The 25040-nt window shown below is 38.6% G+C and overlaps 1 protein-coding gene across 3 annotated transcripts in view; it reads left to right on the top strand.

Annotated features, from left to right (window-relative positions):
* The window catches only part of alpha-Cat (catenin alpha), a 204151-nt gene that overhangs the window by 177710 nt on the left and 1401 nt on the right, over positions 1 to 25040 (top strand). For 2 of the 3 annotated variants that reach the window (XM_073992454.1, XM_073992448.1), the window contains exon 13: positions 23110 to 23287. In XM_073992454.1, the coding sequence (XP_073848555.1) occupies positions 23110 to 23274 (165 nt within the window). In that variant the 3' untranslated portion in view covers positions 23275 to 23287. Of the gene's footprint in view, positions 1 to 23109; positions 24516 to 25040 lie in introns of those variants that run through there. The other variant, XM_073992438.1, reaches the window with a different exon arrangement.

Genomic DNA, 25040 nt, shown 5'->3' with positions numbered 1-25040 from the left:
CTGTTCGTCCTTTATTTGCAACGTTTAGACGGGTACGTACCTTTGCTCGCCTCGGAACGATCGTACATCCAACACGCTGGATGAATGTCTTCCATCTATCACAACATGATCAATTTGATTACTTGTTCTTTGATCTGGAGACAGCCAGGTGCCCTTATGAATATCGAGATGATTAAATCTGGTACTGCTAACTACCATGTTTTTGCAGCTGCCAAGTCTATCAGCCTCATACCATTGTCAGATGTTTCACTGTGGAGACTGAATTTCCCGACTGTTGGGCCAAAGATGTTCTCCTTTCCAATTTTGGCATTAAAATCGCCTAGAATGATTTTAATGTCATGGGCAGGGCAACGGTCATATGTTTCTTCTAAGCACTCGTAAAATATATCTTTGGTCTGTTCGTCCTTTTCTTCAGTGGGAGCATGAGCGCAAATAAAGCTGATGTTGAAGAATTTAGCTTTTATTCGAATTGCAGCAAGTCTTTCATTCACTGGGGTGAAGCTGGATACCAGATGTTTTAGTCTCCGACTAACTACGAATCCGCAACCAAACTCAGGCTTTACGTCATGGCAGCTATAATACAGTGCGTCACCTTTAGGTGTTGTTGTGACGCCTTTCCCAATCCATCGTATTTCCTGTATGGCAGTAATATCAGCCTTGTACTTTTCAAGTACGTCTGCCAATGCGAAGACTGCACCTTCTCTATAAAGAGTGCGAACATTCCAGGTGCAGATTCGCAGATTATGGTCCTTAAAACGTTTGCGGGGTTCGTCAACTTTAGAGGGGTTTGTTTTTCTTTTCTTTCGTTTTTTCATAGTAGGATGTTTTTTCTAGGGGAGGGTTACTAACCCGACGCCCAAACCCAAGTTTTTAACGTTCTTATGGGTGAACGCGCGGCACATGTTAGCTCACTACCTTTAACGGGTGTTAAAGGCAGTTCTCCAGGTGACACCACGGGGAGGTCAGTGTCCACTTGAGATGAAAGAGGGACCAAGATAAATCCTGGGCTTTGCCGTGTTAAAGCCGGTCAAGACCGTTGCTTGGTATCATTCATCCCCTACGTCACATGGAATGTGAAAGAGATTCCATTAATGCTGCTTTTGAAGTGCTGGGACTCGTAGCATCTTTGGTGTTTCCAGTACTCTGTGCTTGAAGTAGATTTGTTAATTGTTGCAGTAACTGCGTTTGAAGATTCATAGCCGCTTGCTGTTCAGCTAGTAATTTCACAATGTTCTCGCTTGACATTTTATGTGCAGTTGATTTTTGCGTAGATGAATTGAAATTAAAGAATTTATTTCTTTATTCACCGTCCTCGTCGCCAGTTGTTGTACTCTTATGTTTGAGTAAAAGATTTAGTTGTGCTTTTATGTTGTAAATAAAAGACTTATTGATAAATTAACAAACTTAAGCAAGATTTATTCTGTTTAATTCTGGAAACTGAAAATACGTTACAATGAGTTGATGTGCGTGTTACTACTTGTGGTGTAATACAATGACTGTGTTGTCTGAATGACTGAAAGAGACGACTGAGTGAGAAAGAGTATAGCATGAGGATTGCATGTGTGTGTGTATGTATGTATGCATGCATAATAACAATGATGCCTAGTTTCTGATTGTTTACAGTGGAACCCTAACATATTCGAAATATGACTTGTACGCTGATTTTCTAGCAATTGTTCTAAATTACATATGCGGGCATTCAATTTAGCAATTGTCGATTCCAAATCCTTAATACGTCCATTCATGCTATCAACACGTGTACGATTAATAAGTAATTCTTCGATAGCGCTAGAGTTACTTTTAATACTTTCCATCTCTTGTGTATGCAGCGTTTTAATTTCATCACGAAACTCCTGCAGAGATTGTTGTAATTTGTTTTCACTTGCTTTGTTTACATCTATATTTTTATGTAAATTTTGTTCTTCTAATTGTTGATTACGGTTTTGTGATTCTTCATTGGAAGACTGCAATGAATTAAACTTTATAAGAACATCCGCAACTACGTTCTTAATTTCTGATATCTTCTCCTGGAGGCCTTCAACCTTACACCATAACGTTTCTTTGTTAGTGTATTCTTTATAGAGCTGTGTTTCCAGCTGTTGCGTTGTCTTCTTTTGGATACAATTAATTTATTCGTATGATTCTTTGATTTCTGCTACATTAAACTTCAGTAACTTCACCTCCTTTACGAGGTGTGTATTTTCTTGTTGCACGACATCGAGATAACGTTTGGTTTCTTTCAGCTCTGTGCGCAGTTTTTCCAAGGCTGTGTTATCCATTTCCAAAAAACTGTTATCTTCATTCATGGCTCTTGCTTCTATTACTTACTCAACCTGAGGACTTGCCGGAGGGAAGGTTTCCATTTGGTCATAGCTCAGACTGGCATGCACCAGTCACATTCGCAGTCGTGTGGGTAATATCTTTTGCGGTTTCCAATATTTCTTTAGGGCCCTCTTTTTCTCTTTCGGCATCTAATGGGCACGTAATCTTCCCACTTGATATTCTTCCACAAGTGGTTTTTCGCAATGGCTGTCCTAATTGTAACATAGCCCGATTCATCTTTTCAAGCATGTATTTTTCGAATTGCTTTTCCTTATCTCGTCGTTTCTCTTCCTGTTTTTCCAAGAAGTCAAACATGCGCTGCTGCACCTTCTCCCACATTGCGTGCATTTGGATTTCCATGATTGCAACTTGCAGTACTCGATGTTTTTATTTGGGACCTCTGTCCTTTTTTCCAAGCTTTTCTATATTCCTTCCAGTGGGACCATGTGTCCTCTTTTTGTTTCCTTGTATATTTTTTTTAATGGGACTCTTGTCCTCTTTTCAAATTTTATTATCTTTTCTTTTTTTTAACTTCCCCTTTACTTAGAATCCGAATTCTTGGATATGTTTTTTTTTTGTAATTTTCAAAATTTCATAAGATGAACAGTACTTTTCTTCCTTTTTAGAAAATAACTGCTTTTTTAGTTTTATACTTTTATTTTTCGTATTTAATTTTGTTTTGTCTGGTTTTTATTCGTTCTCTGTTTCAGACTTTTCGGTTTTTCGATCTTTTTTTCCTTCAAATGTTGCCTTTTTGGTTTTTATTTTCTTCTTCTTTGATTAAGGATTTGTTTTATTTGTTTGCTTTTTTAATTTTTTCTTTTTCCACGATTAAGGATTCTATTCCTTTTTGTTTAATTTTTCATTTTTTTCTTTTTACGCGGTTAAAGATTCTATTCCTTTTTCTTTTATATTTCAATTTTTTTTTTTCGATTAACAATTCAAATATTTTCGTTTTATTTTCCATTTTTTTTCTCGAAGGACCAAAATGTTGAGAAATAATTGCACAACCATTGTCTTTGGTTGAATATTCAGTTCTAATTTTATTAATGTTAAAATGAGTCTTAAGAACTAAGTTGCAAAATAATTCTTAGCCTATCTTCTCTTATTCTAAGCACTTATCTCTAGCTCCATTGCTCAGTAACTATCTGTTGGGCATTGCCTTTATTATCAGTGCACCCCAGCTGTTCGTATAAAGTTCTATCACTTATGCTTTACATCGTTTATGATCTACTTATCTAAAATACATGATCTAACATATTGTGTTGTTCTTTTATGAACAGTACTTAATTTTTACAAATGTTGTAGAACTGCTGATTGTTTTGCCGCCACTTTGTTGGGCTTTATTTTATGTTGGAGTTTTGTTCTGTGGTAGAAAAATTGGGAAAAAATAAAAAGAAAAAAGTGTAATAAAACTGAACTTAATAGACATGGTGCCCCTGAACTAACTTTAAGACCTTTGTCCTAATAAGACAACAATAAATAAAAATTCACAGCAGAGTCCGACTGTCCCGGCAGAGGTTTGAACCTGGATCCTCTTCAACAAACCGACAATGTTGTCGAGGTCTCAGCGTTCTAAGCTACTGCCAATCTATCATATCAAACTTTCGAAATTGAAGGAATTACAATTCATGAAGGAAACCCCCCTTTGATTTGTACGTGTGTATGTATTCAGAAATGATTCTAGACAGGACACTTCCTATCTGCAAATTTGTAATAATTTTTGTTTAACTAGAAGTTATCAAACTCAGCCTTTGTCTCCTACCTATTCACATCCGATATGCCTAATGAGCTGAATTAAACCACCAGTGAAACGATCGTAGCATATTGGTTGGATGTTTGGGACTTCGCTAGATTTCCTTTTTTGACTACAAAACGCATTAGCTCGATTAATTCAATTAATTAAAAACTTTCGTAAATAATGAACTTCGTCCTAATAGGACATCAATACGTGAAAAGTGCTTACACCTGGTAAGTTTTTGCGGATTCTGAAACAACAATGTTCATAGATGAGAACAATGAAAAAAAAAATTAAATAAATCGCGGTCAAAAAGTATTTTTAAAAGTTGGCTTAAACCACCAGGCGAAACGATCGTAGCGTAATGGTTGAGTGTATGGTATTTCGCTAGAATTCATTTTTCAATACAAAACTCATTAGGCCATGTTAGCTCGATTAATCCTGTCGCTGGCTGCGACTTGAGTTTCTCCTGGGAGGGATAGCGAATTTAACAACTCCCTGTGAGCCACCAATTCCCACCAACCAAATAAAAACACCTTCATAAATTTATATGTATGTGTATATGTGGGTATTTAGTAGCGCACGTAGCGTAAAGAGCGTTTATTTCTAACAAAAAAAAAATATAATTACAAACTAATAAAAAATTAAATAGAGCCACACAACTTACCGCAGTCTTTATCCCTCACGAACTAAATTTATTAAAAAAGGGCGACAATAATAAACCACAAAATTCTACTGCATTGCAAATTTCTAACGGTTTTGTTCCAACAAAAACCTGTTTGAGTGACAATCAATGCAGTAGAATATGAGAAGAAAAGGACTGCGGTAAACAAAAAACATAACAAAGGCTCAACTGATCAGAACGACTCAAAACTAAATAAATCAAAACATAGAAAAACACACATGCAAACATATGGATGGCTGTGTCAGTGACGTCACACCGTCACCCATATGATGCTGTATGTAAACTGAGATCAAATAAAATGTAAACAAACATAATAAATATCAGCGGCAGCGACAAATCCAATTAATTAATTAAAAACTTTCATAAATAATGACCTTCGTCCTAAAAAGACAATAATAAATAAAAAAAAGTTTTTTATGTTTTCAGGATTTTTCTTGAAAACGAAAATGGAGCTAAAGAAAATGTTTTAGCTGTGAAAATTCTACAAGACCATTATAATTGAGATTTAGGTTAGGTTAGGTTAAAGGACGCGCAGCTGTCGTGTTGGACAGCCACTCCACTCGGAGACCTTATGGTCCATTGTGTTCATCCTATAGTAAGGGTAGGAGAAAAGAAAAGAAATAATAGCATATCGAGTTTAGAAATAGGGAAAAGGAATAATTAAGTAAGTTAGATTATAGTTGAGAACAGGGATGGAAAATTCAGTACAATAGTACTTTTTTCAGTACCATTTCACCATAAAAAGTACCGAAGTACCCCCGCGGCCAATTCAGTACCATTTCCATACTCGTCTAGAAAAATTTTATGTGGAACTAAAAATGCAAAATTCAGGTTTAAAATTACTAGAAAATTTATAAATCTGGATATACATATGTATGTATGTGCCTTTATGTTAGGAATATACCAAAATATTAACATATATTGATCATTTTCTTCCTGAGAATCCGAAATATCAAGTTACAGTCGCTACGGTAGACTAATCATTTAAAATATTACATATCAAGCGGTATCGAAGTACATTCCAATATGAGAATCTGCAATACCTCTTTTATGTGGGCTATATTAGTGCTGGAAAACTATCGACAGTCTGACTTTCGTTTTGATTACTGACGAATTCACGAATTTTTCTAAAAAATAATTTGTTCAGAGTTCAATATAAACAAGGCTTTACGACAGCGATCAAAACGATAGTTGGACTATCGATCGTTTGCCAGCTCTAGGTTATTTAAAACGTGCGTCTATACCCACATTCTCTATAGGAATGTTTTATACCCATATCGAATACAAACAATCTAATTTCAGTAATTTCGATGGGATAAGGAGGCTAAATCTTTTAAATACCAACGAAGACTAAATACCAAATTTCAACAATTTTGCTATGATGATGTGGCTCAAACCTTCAAAATACCGAAAATCGGGAGGTACCGTTGTATGGGAGCTATATCAAAAGGTGAACCGATGGATCCCATTTTTAGTACCAAACTCCCTAGGAGTAATTGAAGCTTCTGTACCAAATAAAACAGCTCCATATTAAATATTGAGAGCTGTATCTAGAATTCCACAGATGGACGGTCCTGGTTATATACTTTAAAGGGTCTCACACGAATATTTCGATGTGTTACAAACTGAATGACACAGTTAATTATACCATCCAGTATGGTATAAAAATATATATCATTTTGGAACATTCTTCAGATTTCATAGATTTAAGACTTTGTTGTTGTATTTTACTGAATATAATCTTTTTTTTTTCCTTAAAAAATAAGAAGTACCTTTTCAATGAAAAATGTACCATTTTAGTACTTTTTGAAATTTTTATTTTTACATCCCTGGTTGAGAATGATTAAGTAAGTGCTATGGATTGAGAGATTATTTGTAAGGAGAGAGAGAGAGCGAGTAAGGAGGTTAGCCGTATTAAGATGCTGTAGTTTGTTCGTTTTGAAGCCACTTCAGACCCTTGGCGAGAAGAAGCAGTGTTGTCGGCTCGGCTTGGCAGAATGTTGTCAGAGATGATAATGTATGTTCACCCATTGTTTGAACTCTCCTGGTCCTGAGCATTGGACAACGGCATAATAAGTGCTCAATCGTCTCTGTTTCTTCTTCGTCTTCGCATAATCTGCAGTAGTCCGTGGGGTCATCTCTATCCCATTTGCAGGTCATTGATCTTATCCTGCAGTGTCCCGTGATAACTCCAATCATTAGTTTTAGATCGGGTTTTCTCATAGAGAGTAGGGAAGTGGTCTTCCTTTTGGAGAGGTTGGGCCAGATTGCCTTTGATACCTTGCAGCCAGGTTCGTTATTCCAGATCTGACCAGCCTTCTCCCTGTATGTTTGTTCTAGGAGCCGCATGAAGTGACACAGGGGTGGCCTGATTGAGTTATCGATTTCGATGTCGTTTGACTCAGATCCGCGACGTGCCAGTTCATCCGCCTTTTCATTTCCCTCGATGTCGCAATGCCCCGGGACCCAGCACAAGGTAACGATTGATCGTAGGGCCTCCAAAGCTTTCCTGCAGTGCAAGACCGCAGCAGATTTGATTGAATGGGATCTAAGTGATTTTAGGGCCGCTTGGCTATCCACATAGATAGTCACCGGTCCGGTTATATCCCCTTCCATGTTTTTAATCAATTCTGCTGCTTTCGTGACCGCAAAGATTTCGGCTTGGAAGACGCTACAATTTTCGCTTAGCTTGTACGAGATCCGTAAGTTGAGGGTATCGCTGTAGACGCCCGCTCCTGTTCCCTTTTCCATCTTGGATCCGTCGGTATAAATCTCTATACCGGGTAGAGGTAGGGAGTTGTGAGTCCAGGCTTCTCTGTCAGGTATCCGAACTTCAATGTCGTCGAAGTGTAATTGTGGTGATATATAGTCACTGATTACCTCCAAACCCACCGATAGTCCAGATTGTCGTAAGATAGCAGCATGGCCGTAGTCGAAGTTACGCCATGAATTTAACTCCTTGAGTCGGAGAGCACTCTTTGCTGCCAACTCCTGTACCACGAGATGAAGATCCAGTAATACATTGAGAGCAGCCTGTGGAGTGCTTTTCATGGTACCGGTAATTAGAAGAGATGCCGCTCTTTGAACGACATTAATCTTACGGAGAAGGGATGTCTTACTCAAAGCATTCCACCATACCAATGAACCATAAGTTAGAATGGGGCGAACTATGGCCGTAAAAATCCAGTGTATGACCTGTGGTTTCAAACCCCAACTCTTACCAATAGAGTTCTTGCAAGAATAAAGGGCTATAAGTCCTCTCTTGGCACGTTCCTCGACATTCCTTTTCCACGTTAGTTGGTGGTCCAGGATAATGCCAAGGTACTTGGCCTCTAGGGAGAGCTTTAGGGCCACTCCATCCAGCGTTGGTAGGGTGAATGGTTTTACTTTTCTCTTGTTCGTAAATAGAACCAGCTCTGTCTTAGATGGGTTCACCCCAAGTCCATTATTGTGTGCCCATCTTGATAATTTGTCCAGAGCTCCTTGCATGAGTTCCGATAGCGTTTGTGGGAACTTCCCGGTGATCATTATGACCACGTCATCAGCATAAGCTACAGTCTTTATACGTAGTTGGTCAAATAATAGAAACGCTGCTAACGTATAGTTTGAGCCCATCATATTCCTCTCGATTAAACCAACGACTTCATTAAGTGCAGTCTCCACCGATCTGCCTTTGATGTAGGCGTGTTGGGCAGGACTAATAACACTGTTTCCAAGTTTGGACCTTATTCCTAGGTCAAGCAATCTTTCTAACGTTTTCAATAGAAAGGAAGATAGGCTGATTGGTCTGTAGTCTTTGGGAAGCGTGTGACTTGACTTCCCCGCTTTGGGGATGTATGTCACCGTGACCTCCCTCCACAGAACCGGTGTGAACGATAGACGTAGACAGGCCCTATAAATATGATCCAGGTGTGGTATCAACACCTCCAATGCATTTTGTAGCATAGCAGGGAAGATACTATCTGGACCAGGTGATTTAAAGGGCTTAAAAGTGTTTATCGCCCAAGCTATCTTTGTGTGACTTATGATCTCCTCGATGACACTCACTTCCCCTGTGGCTTGGTTACACAATGGTGGATCGGCTGAGCGATCTGGTGCATCCATGCAGTTGGGAAAGTGGGTTTTGGCCAGGAGATCCAGAGTTTCTAGACCGGAGTTAGTCCATGTGCCATCATCCCGCTTGATACTGCCGATGGATTTAGGGTCCTTCGACAGTACTCTACGAAACCTGGCTACATCCTTTACTCCCTCTATAGACTCGCTAAAGCAGACCCAAGATCTGCGTTTAGCCTTCTTTATTTCGCTGTTGTACTTATTGAAAGATACCTTGTAGTTCTCCCAATCTGTGGACAACTTCGTTTTGTTGGCTTTATTGTAGAGCCTTCTGCTAATCTTCCTGAGATTAGCCAGATCTTTCGACCACCAGACCGGTTGACATCTTCTGCCTGGGTAAGTGAGTGGGCAGGCGGTCTCATAGCTGTCCACCAAAACCTCTGTCACGTGATTCACTGCACTATTAACCTCTGTGGCTGTTTGGGGGTATCGTGACACTCCCAGCTTGGAGCTTACTAGTTCATTGAATTTGTTCCAGTCGGTTTTCCGTGGATTTCTAAATGGTGGCTGTCGAATGCCATTAACAGAGACTTGGAAGAATATCTTCCGATGATCCGAAAAGGAGCATTCTTCCGATACCCTCCAGTCACTGATAATAGATTCGTCTTTATTAGTGAGGGTTATGTCTATAACCTCCCCCCTGATTCTATTTTGAAAAGTGTATTCATTTCCCCTGTTGCATATTCTGAGATTATATTTTAAGATAAAATCGAATACGGACTCACCTCTGGCATTTGTGTCTCTGCTGCCCCAGTGGAAATGGTGAGCATTGGCATCACATCCTAGGATGATGAGGCAAGTGCTACCCATCTCTTTGACAAGCTTCTCCACGTCATTACCCGGTGGGTCAGGGCTCTCGAATGGCATGTAAATGGACGAGAATATGGTGGCTCCATGGGAGCTGCATTCCATCCTTACAGCCGTAATATCACCTCCGCTGAAATTAGAGAGGAATATTAGTTTAAGACTCTTCTTAGCAACTACACAGGTTCTTACCTTGTCCCCGTTGGATGTGGCGAAGGTGGTGTAGTTGCTATCGTTTAACCCAGCAACCTTATTCTTGTATAAGTAAGGCTCCTGGATTAAGACGATGTCAACTTCAGACTTCTTGAGGGCTAGAAGAAGTTCAGCAGCAGCCGCTTTGCAGTGATGCAGATTAATCTGCATTATGCGAAGCGGCTGCTGCCTCCGTTCCTCCACTACTTTCGTCCTAGGCGGAATCTGATCCATCCTAGACCAAAATGTAGTTTGCCCTCACGAGTCCTTAAGTACTCTTGCCCCTGAGTGTCTATTGACACCCTGATGGCAACACCTCCATTTTCCGGATTGTGGCTGACCAGATTCCATGTGCTGGTCCGGAGATTGGGGTTTTGTCTGCCGAGTATGGTCAGTATGCGCGCGGGATCCACAGGTGGAGGTGGCACCCAAGCTGACAACACTCTTCTGAAAGGGACCTCGTTGACCCCAACGACTGCCAATTGACATCCCTCCCAGAGTTCGCCAAGACCCTCTATCGTGGAAGTGAGGAAATCCAGAGATTCCCTATTTTCACAACAGATGACCCTAACGCCTCTGTATGGAGCGGCACTGCCAAATTGGGTGTGTTTAGGAGGTTCCCCTTCTCCTGCGAACACGATGTCACGCAGACGAGTTTCGATAAGTAGCCATCGATCCTCTCTGATTATCCAATCAGGGTCAGATTTATCGATGACCGCTGCTCGCAACTCATCCGGCACCATCGGTCTGCTTGTTCTTTTTCCCCTGCTGTTGGTCTTGAGATGGGAACTGGAAGATTCCTTGTGGCCCAAGTTAGCTTGTGAGGCTGAACTGGCTGCGGCATCTTTCCTGTTCCCAGTCTTAGGGCAACCGGCTGGGGAGGTATGAATAATGGGTTTTTGACCTGAAGTGGGCCTCTTTGCACTGGGGAGTGGCTCCTCCATTGACCTGTCTCTCTTCACCGCGATTTTTGGTGGAGATGGATTGGGCTTGGTAGGTGCTCCCCCAGGTGCGGAGACCGGTGTTCGGTCGGACTTCCCAGATTTTGAACTCTTATGATGCGTCCCCTTCGGCTTGGCTGCCTTCTTCTTTGAGGTTTGCCCTGTCTGTGTGACGGGACATCCCTTTGAAGAGAGCTTTGAGGTCGAAGGAGGCGAATCATTTGATGGTTTACGGATCATGTCAACATCGCTCCCAGTTTGGCATTGACCTAACCTCTTCGTTTGCCGTAATAAGAGAAAGCTTGCTGATATCAGGTTTTCCCTTGGGTAAGTGAGGGTGAGATCTTTCGATCTTTTTCACTACCTTGAGATTAATCCTGATCAGCTTGAATTCTCTCAGCGTTATAGATGAGGGTTCCCTGTCAATGAACTTCCTGAGGAAGTGCATTGCTCTGTGGTACGCCTTCCTCTTTTTGGCCCATTTACTAGCAGAGCTATCTGAGGTGGTGGGAGCTTTCCCGGCCGGTATTTTGGTCGGAGCTCCTTCCTCAACAGCAGCCAGTCCTTTTGAGCCAGCAACATCGGCTGCGGCCGATGGTTGGGTAGCTGGTGCATCGGTTGGTCCAGAGTTCATACAGGTGGCTGCTTCCACTGAGGTCGAGGCCGACTCATCGTTGACTACAGTCGCTGGAATGACTGTGGTGTTCATTTCGTCATCCGATAAGCCGTCCTCGGCCCCAGTAGAATAGCCACCCTGACTGAGACGCAGGGCCAACGTCTGCTCCAGTATCTCCAGGAGTTTCCGGCTTTGTTCAGCCAAACTGTCAGTGACAGCTCCCAGAGTGGGTACCTTCGGTCCGTCCCCTCCCGACACTACCGTCCCGTCAACCGTTGACTGGGTTGCCCCAGACTTGGTAATAGATTTTGAAGAATTGTCCTTTGGCATTGCATTGTTGTCATCAATCGGATTAGTTTTGGTTGTTTTTTTGTTTAAATTTTTGCTCTCCATACGTCATAGATTTAGTGGGGGAAGTGAGGTCCACCATGGCATAGCCCTCCTGTACCATGGCAAGGACATGACAACTAAGCCATTACTGCGTTGAGATGCCCAGGTATCAACGAGGCTCCGTTCTAATACAGTTGGTACCCTAACTGCAAACCTTAGAACACCGATGGGCACGGTTTCGCCTGACACCCCGGCGTTAGGGGGTCTCTAATAAGTAGGAGACCGCTACTTGGATAACCTTTGGTCGGTCACAGTTCCCCAACTAAACACTTCCAGGGTGTTGAGTGTGGAAACTGTGACCTTAAGCCCCCGCATCGCGTCAAGATTGTTATCCCTGGCGAGGGAATTGAGATTTAGAAGTTCAGGTGTTGAAGTTCATGTTTTTAGGTTTTTTTGTAGGTTTTCACGATTTTGCTTGAAAACGGCAAGTAGCTGTGAAAATTCTTTACGAATTTTGTATTGTAAGTATTACTCTGGTAAAGCTGTAAATTAAGGTTGTTAAGTGCAAAATCAACAAGCTTTTTTTAAATGCATGGACAGGATCTGAGAAAGTACGTAGTGACATGGGAAGTTGGTTCCAAATCCAAATTCTTGCCGGTTATCGTTTGACCATAACGCTCCATTTTGACGGTGACAGTCGTTCCATCATCGTTTTCGAAGAAGTAAGATCCAATCACACCTTCGGACCAAAGAGCGCAACAAACAGTGACTTTTTCTGCAATGACCCCACTTCAGTTACTTGAGTATTCTCAGAAAGCCAAATACGACAATTTTGTTTATTAACAAACCCACCGAGTGAGAAATGTGCTTCATCGCTGAAGATAACTGGGGGTTACTCTCTATTGCGATGCGCAAGAAAATTGCGATGCGTAACCTAATTAAATGCGTCTCTAATTCGTTTACGTATGTCCTTTCGCAACTATTTATATTCCTTTTTCCTTTCTGGCATCACCGCAATCTGTAATACAAAAGTGTATGTCAAAATCGTGCGTTAATGCAAATATCTTGCGTTAACAAAATACCAAAACGCAAACGCATCGCAATACAGAGTAACCCCCCTGGTTCAAAAAATCAATCAAAAAAAAAAAACGCAACTTTTGTAGTAGGTGTTGATAATAGGGGTGTCTTTTCACTTATTAAATGTTGCTGAAACATTTTTTACAGCAACTTTTCCTTTATACAACTCGTCGGTGTCATGCTTAAGTGTTCCATACGCCATTTTCCCGTTTTGAGATAATCGCATTGTAATGTTTTGCGTCACAACTGTGTGGAGCTGACTATGGCAAATATTTATATTTTTGACTTGAAATATTACTATACTATTAGTACATATTTGCAAAAATTTAGAGGAATATGTATTGGAATATAAAAGTTTTTGAAATTTTTTTAAAAAAAGAATTTTTATCGATTTGTTCCATATCCGCACTTATGACACAAAAGTGAAATATTGCAAATCACATGGAACAAAGTGACAAAAAAAAAATTCCATATTTGCCTCAATAAATTAAATACTTCTAAATCGAAAATTTAAATTCTGAATTTTTAAAAGGGTTTTTAAACTTCTAAGTTTTTAAAATTTTAATTTCATAACTGAAAAAAGTTTATGCTTTTCCGTCGAGGCGTTGGTATCTCGGAAACTAGAGCAGATAGGAGAAAGCCGACTAGAAATTCATAAAGAGCATACCCAAAAACCCTAGAAACCACCTGTATCTCAAAAAATCAAAAATGGCGTATGGAACACTTAAGCATGACACCGACGAACTGTCAAAATCTGCAATATTAGGTGTGTCTTCTTACGTGATAATTTGTAATAATTATTACGAAATGTCACTAAATGCTGTCTTTTTACAGAAAAGTTCAGTAAAAGGGAGCGGAGTGAGAGAACAATTTTGACAGTTGTTTGCTGAGAAATTGTTAAAAGTTACTGAAAGAATTTTTCCCAGCTACATTTAGCAAGTTCGATCAGCTATTTTTTGATCATCTGCTAATGGTCAGCTGCTCAATGTTTATCTAATTTTTGTGGAAAAATACTTTAAATATTACAATTCAGCTATATTTATTGATTATTTTATTAATATTGTAGCAGAATAACACAATGAACAGACCTATTATAAGTAAAACACACATCGATAATAGTTAATACGATAACATAATCATGTATTTATCAGTAATCGATAACAACATTGTTAGACGATAAGAGTTGAATGAATAAATCGCGTCATTCGTTAAGTGGGGTACACACGATCAGTTTTGACTGTCAGTTTTGCTCAAATAATCGGTTGCTTGTCAGTGTGGCCGTTCACTTTTGTCAGTCATCAGGCAACCACAAAATATTTTGTGGTTGCTGGACGGTTGGACAGTTATCGATAATTCCGAAAAATCGACTGTCAAAACTGATCGTGTGTACCCCGCTTAAAGCATAGTACACACCGAACAACAAAACTGACAGTCATGAAGGTCTATTTCGTTAATTTCAAAGTCTAGCTGATTAATTACTTTTCTAAACTCTAAATAATACTTTACATATTGCATTTCAAGCATTTTTTGCTAAACAAGTGTTTTTATTTGCCAGAAATTTGTTCTAAAAGTGCTTTGACTGTCAGTTTTGATTGATGGTGTGTACTCCTCTTTAGAGTGATTGCCGAACTGACAAGACGTGTACAACTCAGGTGCGGAACGAAAACACGCGAATTGTGAAATTCAACCAAGCTAAGCATTGTGAAATTCGTGCCAACAACGAATAGTGAAAATTTTCTAATTAAATTAAAAATACATTAGAAAAAAAAAACAAAAAAAAACTGAGGAACTGAAGAAAATAAAAACAGAAAACTACGCTGTGAAACTAAAAGAAAACAAGTATGAAAAGCGTTGAGTTCGGTCGGGCCGAACTTTTTATACCCTCCACCACAAATTTCAGCTATTTCGTTGGATTAATGTGGCCACAACCTTCAAAATACCGAAAATCGGAAGGTACCGTTCTATGGGGGCTATATGATGGCGTGGACCTATACCTAAAAATTTCTGGGGGAAAGTTTTGTACCCCCAAAGAAAACTAAATACCAAATTTCAGCCATCTCGGTGTGATAATGAGGCCAAAACTTTCAAAATACCGAAAATCGGGAGATATCGTCCTATGGGGGCTATGTCTAAACGTGGACCTATATAAACACTTTACTGTGGAAATATTTCTTAGCATCTGGAAACACAAAATTCAAAGTTACAACCGATTCTGTTGTCAAATGGGACTAATACATTCAAAATATATTAAAATGACGCGTACTTTATATGGGGCGTTATATGGGGGCTATACCAAAACGTGGACCTATATAAACCAACTTTGGTAGGAATGTTTTTTGGCCTCTGGAGACACAAAACACCAATTTACAACCAATTCGGTGGTAAAATGGGACAAATATCTTAAAAATTCCTTAAAACGACGACGCGTCACGCGTCATTTTGTATGGGGGCTACACGAAAGCGTGGACCTACATAGCCCGCTTTCAATACCAAAAGTCCTACGTACATATAATAGATTTTCCCAAAATTTCATCCACCTACGTCAATCCGTTCGGACGCTACAGTGATTTCCACAGACGGACGGACATGGCTATATCGATGTAGAATTACACGCTGATCAAGAATATATATAGTTTGTGGGGTCTACAATGATTATTTCGAGTAGTTACAAACGTAGTGACAAACTTAATATACCCCCATCCTATGGTGGAGGGTATAAAAAGTTAACAGTGTTAAAGAAAAACTGTGTGAAATCTAAAAGAAAAGAAACAATAGATACACAAAAGCCAATGGTGCGTGATCATTTAATGGCCCAGCTAAAGCTGGCAGGAATAGATTTTCCACCAACAGCAACGATCACTCAGCTGCGTGAATTGTTGAGAGAAGTGGTGGGAGCCAGTACTCCATCGAGTGCGTCATCATCGCCACCACTACTACAACAACAGCAACAAGCAGATGTCTTGCCAACACCACTACAACAACAACAGCGAGTACATATGTATTTTGCCAACGGGCACATTGCCACTTCAACTGCCGGTAAGCACGTCGTCGCCGATAACACAAACAACAACAAGAAAGACGACAAGCAAACCAGGGCATGCAAGCAAGTAGACGGTTGAAACGGCAACAGACAAACCAGGGCATGCAAATAAACAAAATGACGAAACAGCAAATAAATCAGGGCATGCAAGTAAACAAAACGATATGATACAAGAGCTAGAAAAACAAATAAAAATTTTGAAATTAAAAAAGGAAATCAGTGAATTGGAAGGAATGTTGGAAACAAAAAAAAGTGTTGACACATTCTCTGATGTGGAAGGTGTGTTGCCCAAATTTTCTGGGGACGGTGAATCACAGTAACAAAATGAGTGCAGGAATTTGATAACATTACTAATGTAATGAAATGCACAAAAGCAGAACAATTTATTTACGCAAGACGTATGTTGAAAGGCAGTGCCGCACTTTTTCTACGCAGCACAAAATTAAATTCCTGGGAAGGTTTGAAGGAGGAATTAATAAATGAGTTTGGTAGAGTGGTTGGGGCAAAGGAAGCCCTGCGAAAGATGGATGCCAGAAAGTGGGACAAACAAAAGGAAAGCCTACATCGGTATGCCCTGGTAATGCAGGAACTGGCGGCGGACACTCCACTCCTAGAAAAAGAGGTGGTGGAATACATAATAGATGGTATGCAGGATAAGTCTGTAGCTGCCTCAATGTTCTTCAACGTGGCTACGGTGGCAGGACCGAAGACAAAGTCAGCTGAAGAGCAGTGCGGTGAAGCAGACACCACCAGCAGTCCGGTGTTTTAGATGCTTGAAGGAGGATCACTACTCAACGAACTGCATAGAGGGGCAGCGGCCGATGGTTTGTTTCACATGTGGAAGAAAAGGGCATATGAAAATCAATTGCCGTAGCAGCCGTTCCAGATGAGGACGAAGTATCGTGGAATATACAGGTAAGAGTAACTTTGGGTTCTAATATGTCCGGGTCTAATGATCAATTCATCGCTTTCTTGCTCGACACCGGTAGCCCATGTAGCTTTATTAATCAGTCAGTGATTCGGTCCGTGTCCCCACAACTCAAGATGAAGAAAAAGAGGGTTTCCAAACTAAAGGGGTTAGACGGTAGAAAACTAAAAGTATGTGGACAACTTCCAGCGGTATTAGAGTTCGGAGGTGTTAAAAGAAAAAATAATTTTATGATTTTACCTGATAGTGCCCCGTGCACCTTGGTGCTCGGGCGTAACTTTTTAAAGTTATTCAATATTGTTTTATGTTTAAAACATGGGAACCCGAACCCAATTGAATTCTGTCATAAATTCGGGAAAAAATGTATTAATTTGTTTTTAAAAGCAGACCCTCAACCTGAATTAAATCCAGGGCTGCTAAAAATAAATGAAAAAATGAAACTGAATGAAAATAATGTTCTTTCTGGAAGTGAGAAAGGGGAAGTAACAAAAACAGACGGCCCACAGGAGTGGGGACTTAACCCTGTAGGGACCGCAGAACATGGTAAGAAGGTTAAAGAGAATGGGAAACTCGATTCTGGGGAAGTAATTAATAACAAAGCGAAGACAGTAAGTAAAGAAATTTTGGGGAAAGGAATGCGTGCATAGTAGAAGAAATAGAAAACAAACAGGAGTTGGGACAGTTGCAAACAGTAGGTAACGTAGAAACTGAGGACACTGAGGAAAACTGGGATATTAACCAGAAACTAAACGTAAGCGAAAAATATAAAATGCGTAAACTAATTCAAGAAAATTATTTCGATAAACTTGAAGACGAACCAAAAACATCAGAGTTCAAGGCGTCAATCCTAGTGACTTCAGGGAATGCGACCTACTGTTCGCCTAGAAGACTGTCTTTCGCGGAAAAACAGGAAGTAGGGAAAATTATAGCGGATTTGCAAGAAAAGGGAATTATCCGACCGAGCAATTCTCCCTATGCTTCATCCATCGTACTGACCAAGAAGAAAAGTGGTGAAGTACGGATGTGCGTGGACTATAGGGCCCTTAATAAAATTATAGTGCGAGACAAGTATCCCCTCCCACTGATAGAGGACTGCTTGGAGTACCTTGAGGGAAAGTCATGGTTCACCATAATGGACCTCAAGTCGGGCTTCTATCACGTCCGGGTCCGAAATACACATCCTGTGTGGTACCGAATGGCCAATATGAATTCCTAAGGCTGCCATTTGGTTTGAAAAATGGACCAGCGGTGTTTCAACGATTCATCGCGGGAATTTTCCAGGATTTTTTGAAGCGAGGTGAAATGGTAGTGTATATGGATGACATTGTGGTGGCATCAAAGACATTAGGTGAACATATCCAATTGGTAGGGAAAATACTGGAACGGTTAGCCCAGTATGGACTTAAAATAAAGATACAAAAATGTAAGTTCGCATATAATGAAATTGAGTACCTAGGGTATAAGGTGTCACGAAAGGGCATCGAGCCATCGGACGGACATGTAGAGGCAATCGGGAAGTACCCGATGCCGAAAAATATTAAGGAAATGCAGGCTTTTCTCGGTTTATGTTCGTACTTCTGAAAGTTCGTAAAGGGATTTTCCCTAATAGCTAAACCATTATATGAATTAACGAAAGATGGAGTTAAGTACGAAATAACCGATAAGTGTAGGGAACCTCGAGTCCAATCCTAGCAATCTATAACCCGACAAGGGAAACAGAGCTGCATTGCGATGCAAGTGCGATAGGATTTGGATCCATATTACTACAAAAGCAGGACGATGGCGTGTTCCACCCTGTAGCTTTTTTCTCCAAAAGAACAACGGACGCAGAAACGAAGTACCATAGTTTCGTGTTGGAAACATTGACAATAATTTATTCCCTAAGGAGGTTTAGAGCGTATCTAGAAGGGATTAAATTCAAAATAATGAGAGACTGTAACTCGTTGGCCTTAACTTTGGCAAAAAGGAACATCAACAGCCGTATCTCGCGCTGGGCCCTAGAATTGGAAAATTATAATTACACCATCATACATAGACCGGGAGAAAAAATGGCACATGTTGACGCCCTATCAAGAGTCGAACAGGAAAATAATGACAAGATAGTGGCAACAATTGAAATAGAAGATATAGATTTTCAGCTGTGCGCGGCCCAAGCTAGGGATAGAGACATAGGCGAACTAAAATCAAAGCTCGAAAAGGGAACCGTAAATGGATATGATATGGTAAACGGGAGTTGTGTATAAAAAAGTTAATGACGTGTTGCGATTTTTTGTTCCAAAAAGCATGGAAACTGAGTTAATACGGGAAATGCATGGGAAATTAGGTCATTTAGGGGTTGATAAATGCTATCTGAAAATGAAAGATCACTATTGGTTTCCAGAGATGAAACAAAAAATTTAAGAATATAAAAAGAATTTCATTATGTGCATTATGTATTCAGCCTCCCATAAACCGAATGCGAGGGCATTACATAGCATCCCAAAGGAACCCAGGCCTTTCACACTATTCGTTTGGACCATTTGGGACCGCTACCATCATTACAGTCGAAAAGGAAGCACATTTTATGGGTCTATCTTGTATTGCCACTAAACTTGAGTTGCGTTGTCAGTTGTCTGCGCGACTGAGACGAAATGTACCATTAATGTCAACTCAACTGGGTGGTCGATAAACATGTTATCGATCAGTGTTTTTTCAAACTTGCGACCTCTATTCGCAAAAAAAAAAAAACATTTTAAAAATAATTGCGCTTTGGATAACTCTTTTGTGTATTCTGGATAATATTTTAATATTTTGGCTGAGTTTTCGAGCAAATTTGGAAAACAACCCAAGATTGGAATATAACCTGCCCATTGAATCTTCGGATCGTCAAGTTTTATTTGCTGTCCCAAAAAAATGATAAGTTCGGTGGAATTATTTTTTGATGATGAAGAAAATGTACAGGACATTGCATCTATTAGAAGAAATTTGAGGGACAAGTCGAATCCATTGGAATTGCCATCTGCACTGTAAGCTGATGATCATGTGGAAAGATCCGAGTAAATTATTTCAGGTTTAAGGCGTATTTTCTCTTGCCAAAGGATGCCGTAGTTTTCGTTGTGGAAGTGTTAAACTTGCGCAGCGTTGCGATTCTTGGAGGACGGAAGTTTCCCATGGCAATGATTTCAACAATTGCATGGCTCAATCTACATTGTCGAGAGTATTGAAGGAAGTTGTCCACTTGATAGAGGACAAATTGTGCCAAAATTGGATCGTTTCGAAGTTGACAGAGGAGGAAAAAAGGCAAAATAAAAACCATTTTTATTCAAAAACGAAATTCCCTGGTGTAGTTGGATATATATATATATATATATATATATATATATATATATGTAGGATGTTCGTCATTTGTACTTAAACTGAACCTACTGTATTTGTCACCAAATTCATTTGCAAAAGATTTGCTGCTGTCCGCTCCAAAGGCGATAAATTCACTTATTGTGATGGACCACCACCAGTGTCGTTTAAGTTTATTTTATTTTGAGGCATTTTCTTTTTCAACTTTGCTTTAAAGTGAATCCAGACTCTGCCACTCTTCAGGTGTTCGTGTTGGAGGTTCATGGCTTTTTAAACTGTCCGAAATGGACCTCCACGCTTCATCCGCTGTGGCTTTGGTTTCACCAAAACTCCCGAACTCCTCGGGCTAAGTTTGGATTTTCACTCAGTTTATCAATTAATATTTCGAACTGCTGCTTTGTCGTTATTTTCACCATATTGATACACAAAATTAATTAATGATGCAAAGAATCAATAATTGTTAACAAATTTTTTATTTTTCCTTCTATTTTACTTCTTGTTTCTTCGAAAATATTCACTGCAACTGAAAATAACTGGTTGCTGAAAAACAGCCGCTTCGTCAACTGAGATTCGCAACTTCAGTTGAGAGTTGCCATACGTGGATCAATTTTGACAACTGGCAACGCCACTCAACGATAATTGTTATCGATGATCGACCCCTTAGTCGTTTAGACGACGAGCACCAAGGAGGTTAAGGCAGCACTTGTGAAATATTTTGACTACTATAGCAGACCAGTTAGGTGTATAACCGACAGAGGGAGAGTTGTTTCACATCAAAAGAATTCGCAGACTTTTTGGGAGAGAAAAATATTGATCATGTAAAGGTAGCAGTGCACTCGCCTCAGGCGAACTCAGCGAACCTGTAGCACATGCCGATTGGGTGAAACAACTCAGCAAAATAGAGTTTGCATTTAACAACACTGTAAACAGGTCTATATGATACCTAGAGTTGGGCAATATAGTTCCTGGAGCGGATCGATCTTTCTAGTTCCTTTTGCCAAAAGGAACTAGTTCCTTAATATAGTTCCATAGTTCCAAATAGTTCCGAGAGCGATATAGTTCAATGCATCTTTCTCGTTCCATGTTCTTTTTATTTCCTTCATTCCAAATAGTTCCGGGACCGTTATAGTTCAATGCATCTTTCTCGTTCCTCGTTCTTTTTATTTCCTTAATTCCAAATAGTTCCGAGAATGTATCAAAGGTATCAAAGAGATCAGAGAAAAAGCAGCAGCTGCTATTGCGAGGACGCAAAAATATAATGAGAGAGGAGGTCTGAAGAGAAGGGACATACAGTGAGTTCGTTCAAGGTAGGCGATTTTGTGGTAATAGAAAACGTGGACACCACAGTGGGGGTTAATAAGAAATTAATTCCGAAATTTAAAGGGCCTTACACCGTGAGTAAAGTTTTACCGAACGACAGATACGTCGGCGGAGACATAGAAAATTTTCAAATCACTCAGATTCCTTATGATGGAGTGATAGAAGCATGCAATATGCGATTATGGAAGATGAATGATCCGGATAGTGGGACCCAGGGTTGCTCCGACCCGTAAATTGTACATAGTAGTATTAGTAAATTGTACATAGTATTAGGTTAAGTAGAATAAGTATCTAGTTCACTGGTTTAAGTACACTATACACTAGTTTGTTTTAGCCGAGCTGTAGCAGAATAACACAATGAACACACCTATTATAAGTAAAACACACATCGGTAATAGTTAATACGATAACATAATCATGTATTTATCAGTAATCGATAACAACATTGTTAGACGATAAGAGTTGAATGAATAAATCGCGTCATTCGTTAGAGTGATTGCCGAACTAACAAGACGTGTACAATATATATATTCATTATTTTTTATTTATTTTGCTTAAAATTGAAGAACATTTTCATTGATTTGGAGTTAGTTTTCCTTTCATGCATTGGCGCCAATGTTTTGGTCATCAACTGTTATTTTGTTAATGTTTACTAAATGTTGTCTTTTTACTTTTTTCTCTATTTTCGTATCAAAGAGTAAAATCTCTCCTACTCTCTGAAAACAAGTTACTGAATAATTATCACTGAAAAAGTAAAAAGACACAACTGTTTATACGTTGTGTGTTTGTTAAGCGATCCATTTCAATGTCAGACTATCAACTGAAAAGAAAAAATTGGTTTGACAGCTTAGTTTGACAGATGTCAAATTCCAGTCCCATACTTTTGAAACCACAAAATGGATAACCCTGTAGTTTTAATAAGGTATATTTGCTAACATAAGCTGTGTCTTTTTACGTGATAATTCAGCAAAAGTTGCTGAAAAAATGTTTCAGCAACATTTGGTAAGTAAAAAGACACGCCAATTACTTCCAAGAAGCCGTCTGAAAATTTAAATGAAAAATTATTCAGCCAATAACAAAAAGTAATTGCCGTAAATTTGTTGATTATTATTTGTTATGTTGTTTGAATCAACTCGAAGAAGTGAGGAAAAAACTACCTTGGAATTGAAACATAGAAAGCCACATATTATGCCTGTCTGCGTACTCGTTAATTTGTAATAATTACAAATGTTTCAAATTGTGACAGTTGTATAAAGGAAAAGTTGCTGAAAAAAGTGTTTCAGCAACATTTAGTAAGTACGAGGACAAACCTATTATGTTCTTTAAATTTCTACCGAGTTATTCGGGCCTGTTCGGCATTCACCTCAGTCCAAGTGAAAAGTACCCAATTTCAGTAAGTTCGACAGACTTTTTTCTTTGACCGCCAAAAAAGCTTCACGGCCAATGCTTAATATGTTCTTAGAGAAATTTGAAAGTTCTACACACGTGATAGACAGAAATGTCTTTGTGGCAAGCGGTAAAGTGTGAGTGTAATGTGTATCGAATACACGGTTAAGTCCAGAATATGGCTAATTGCTTCTAATTTACATTATTAATAATGTTAAAAAGTTTTTTTTATCGGTTCTTATTTTGTTTGCCCTTGTAATAACATACTATTTTCTTATTTTCAGTCACCAATTGTTGTTTGGAAAATGAAAGCCCCAGAAAAGAAACCGCTGGTGCGACCCGAGAAACCGGAAGAAGTGCGGGCGAAAGTCCGGAAGGGATCCCAAAAAAAGATTCAGAATCCCATTCATGCATTATCGGAATTTCAAAGCCCAGCTGATGCTGTTTAAAATTAAAATAAAAGTAATCTCTGTTATGCACGTATTATATATGAAAAACTCACGAATTTTCGATGTTCTTACAATGAAGCATATATAAATTAATTTACTTTCATCTAAGTGATAATGTATTTTATATTTGATACATTATGTACTAACCCATATTAATTTTCAATTACGTACAGTTTGTGAATGGTTTGTATGGTTTACGTGTTGCTGCCTATATACCCATTATAGCCTCAATTTATACGATGAGTTTAAAAAATTTATAACAAATGGTGATATATGTATATGAAGTTTTTTTTTTTTGCACAAATAAGATGCTCTATTTGTTTAAAACAAGATTGTTTCTAATTATAATAACATTTATAAAAGTTGAAGAAAAAAAGAATAGATGATATAGAATAGTTATCATATAAACGATTTCGGCAAAATTTTGAAAATAAAGATGTTTAATAAATTTTATTATTCAAGAGGACCATAATATTCGAATTCTTAATCTTCTAAATATTCCTGTGTAGGAATTTAATAACTGATATTAATTGAAACGTTGTTAACATTTCTTTCGTTTTGGTAACAGCTACAAAAAAAAAACAAATACAATTGATGCTAATAAACAATAAGTAAGGTTTAAAAAATGTTTCTTTCACAGATATCGTAGCATTTGTAAAACATTAACATAAGATCAGGATTAAGTAAATTCCAAAATTCCATTTCAAGACATGAAATTTTTTGTCGATTTTTCTGAAATTCATATTGGGTTCACTTGAGAACGCCTCATTTGCAATTTCCTCAACAACTTATTGGTTTTTAATTGGCTCCTAGAACACAATGGTCTCATATTTTCAATCAATCTTCTACATACTCTTCTATTCGGTAGAGAAATCGTGGGAAGAATCGTATACAAGACAATCGGTTATATTAGAACAATATTATTTTTATTTGTGCAAAAGACTCAACACTTTGTCATTTTTGTTATCGTATTTTATAAAACAACAAAATTTGCAATTGTTGGCATTTACAAAAATACTTCGCAAACTGTACATTAATATTTCATCCCACATCCCGATGGTTGTTAAAATCAAGGGTAACTTCTTACAAACTATGAGATAAACTCAGTTTGTACACATTTAGTATAATTACCTGGTATTAATTCATACTTTTTCTTTCCAATTTATTTAATGGCGTTGGTCTTCAGTATTAACTAATACATTATACAATAAAGCATATTATCAATACAATTAAATTCCAAATATTTTGTTGTTTTGCATGGAAAATTACAGTCAACATCAACATTTTGTAAAAAACCTAGATTCTTCATATTCGGAGTAATAGCAAGAGCCAGTTACTTCGTTCGCGAAAGCTTTATACAAAACGTACAACTTTGCTATTTTGTAATACACGGTGCGCCTTAACTAACTAAATTAAAAGTGCTTATACCTGGGAAGTTTTTTCAGATATTGAAACTACAATTTTCACAGATGGAAAAAATAAATCTAGGTTAAAATGTTGTAGTTGTGAAATTTATCTGCAAGATTGATCTTTATGATTTTTGAAATATGTGTATAAGTTTAAGTTACATTTTTAGTGTTTTTTAGGTTTTAGATATACAGGCATGTCACAGAAACCAATTCCGATCGAAAGTAGAATTGATTCTTTCGGAATGAAATCACTTTTGGTTTATCAAGTGGAATTGTATTTTTTGGTAACATGTCACTTTAAAACACTCCAAAAGCACTTAAAAATAATAAAAATATTGTTTTATTATAAAATCACAT

Source organism: Musca autumnalis, unplaced genomic scaffold (genome assembly GCF_047663935.1).
Source record: "Musca autumnalis isolate F117 unplaced genomic scaffold, ASM4766393v1 scaffold_1, whole genome shotgun sequence".
Taxonomy (NCBI): domain Eukaryota; kingdom Metazoa; phylum Arthropoda; class Insecta; order Diptera; family Muscidae; genus Musca; species Musca autumnalis.
This window is presented reverse-complemented; position numbering and strand designations above follow the sequence as displayed.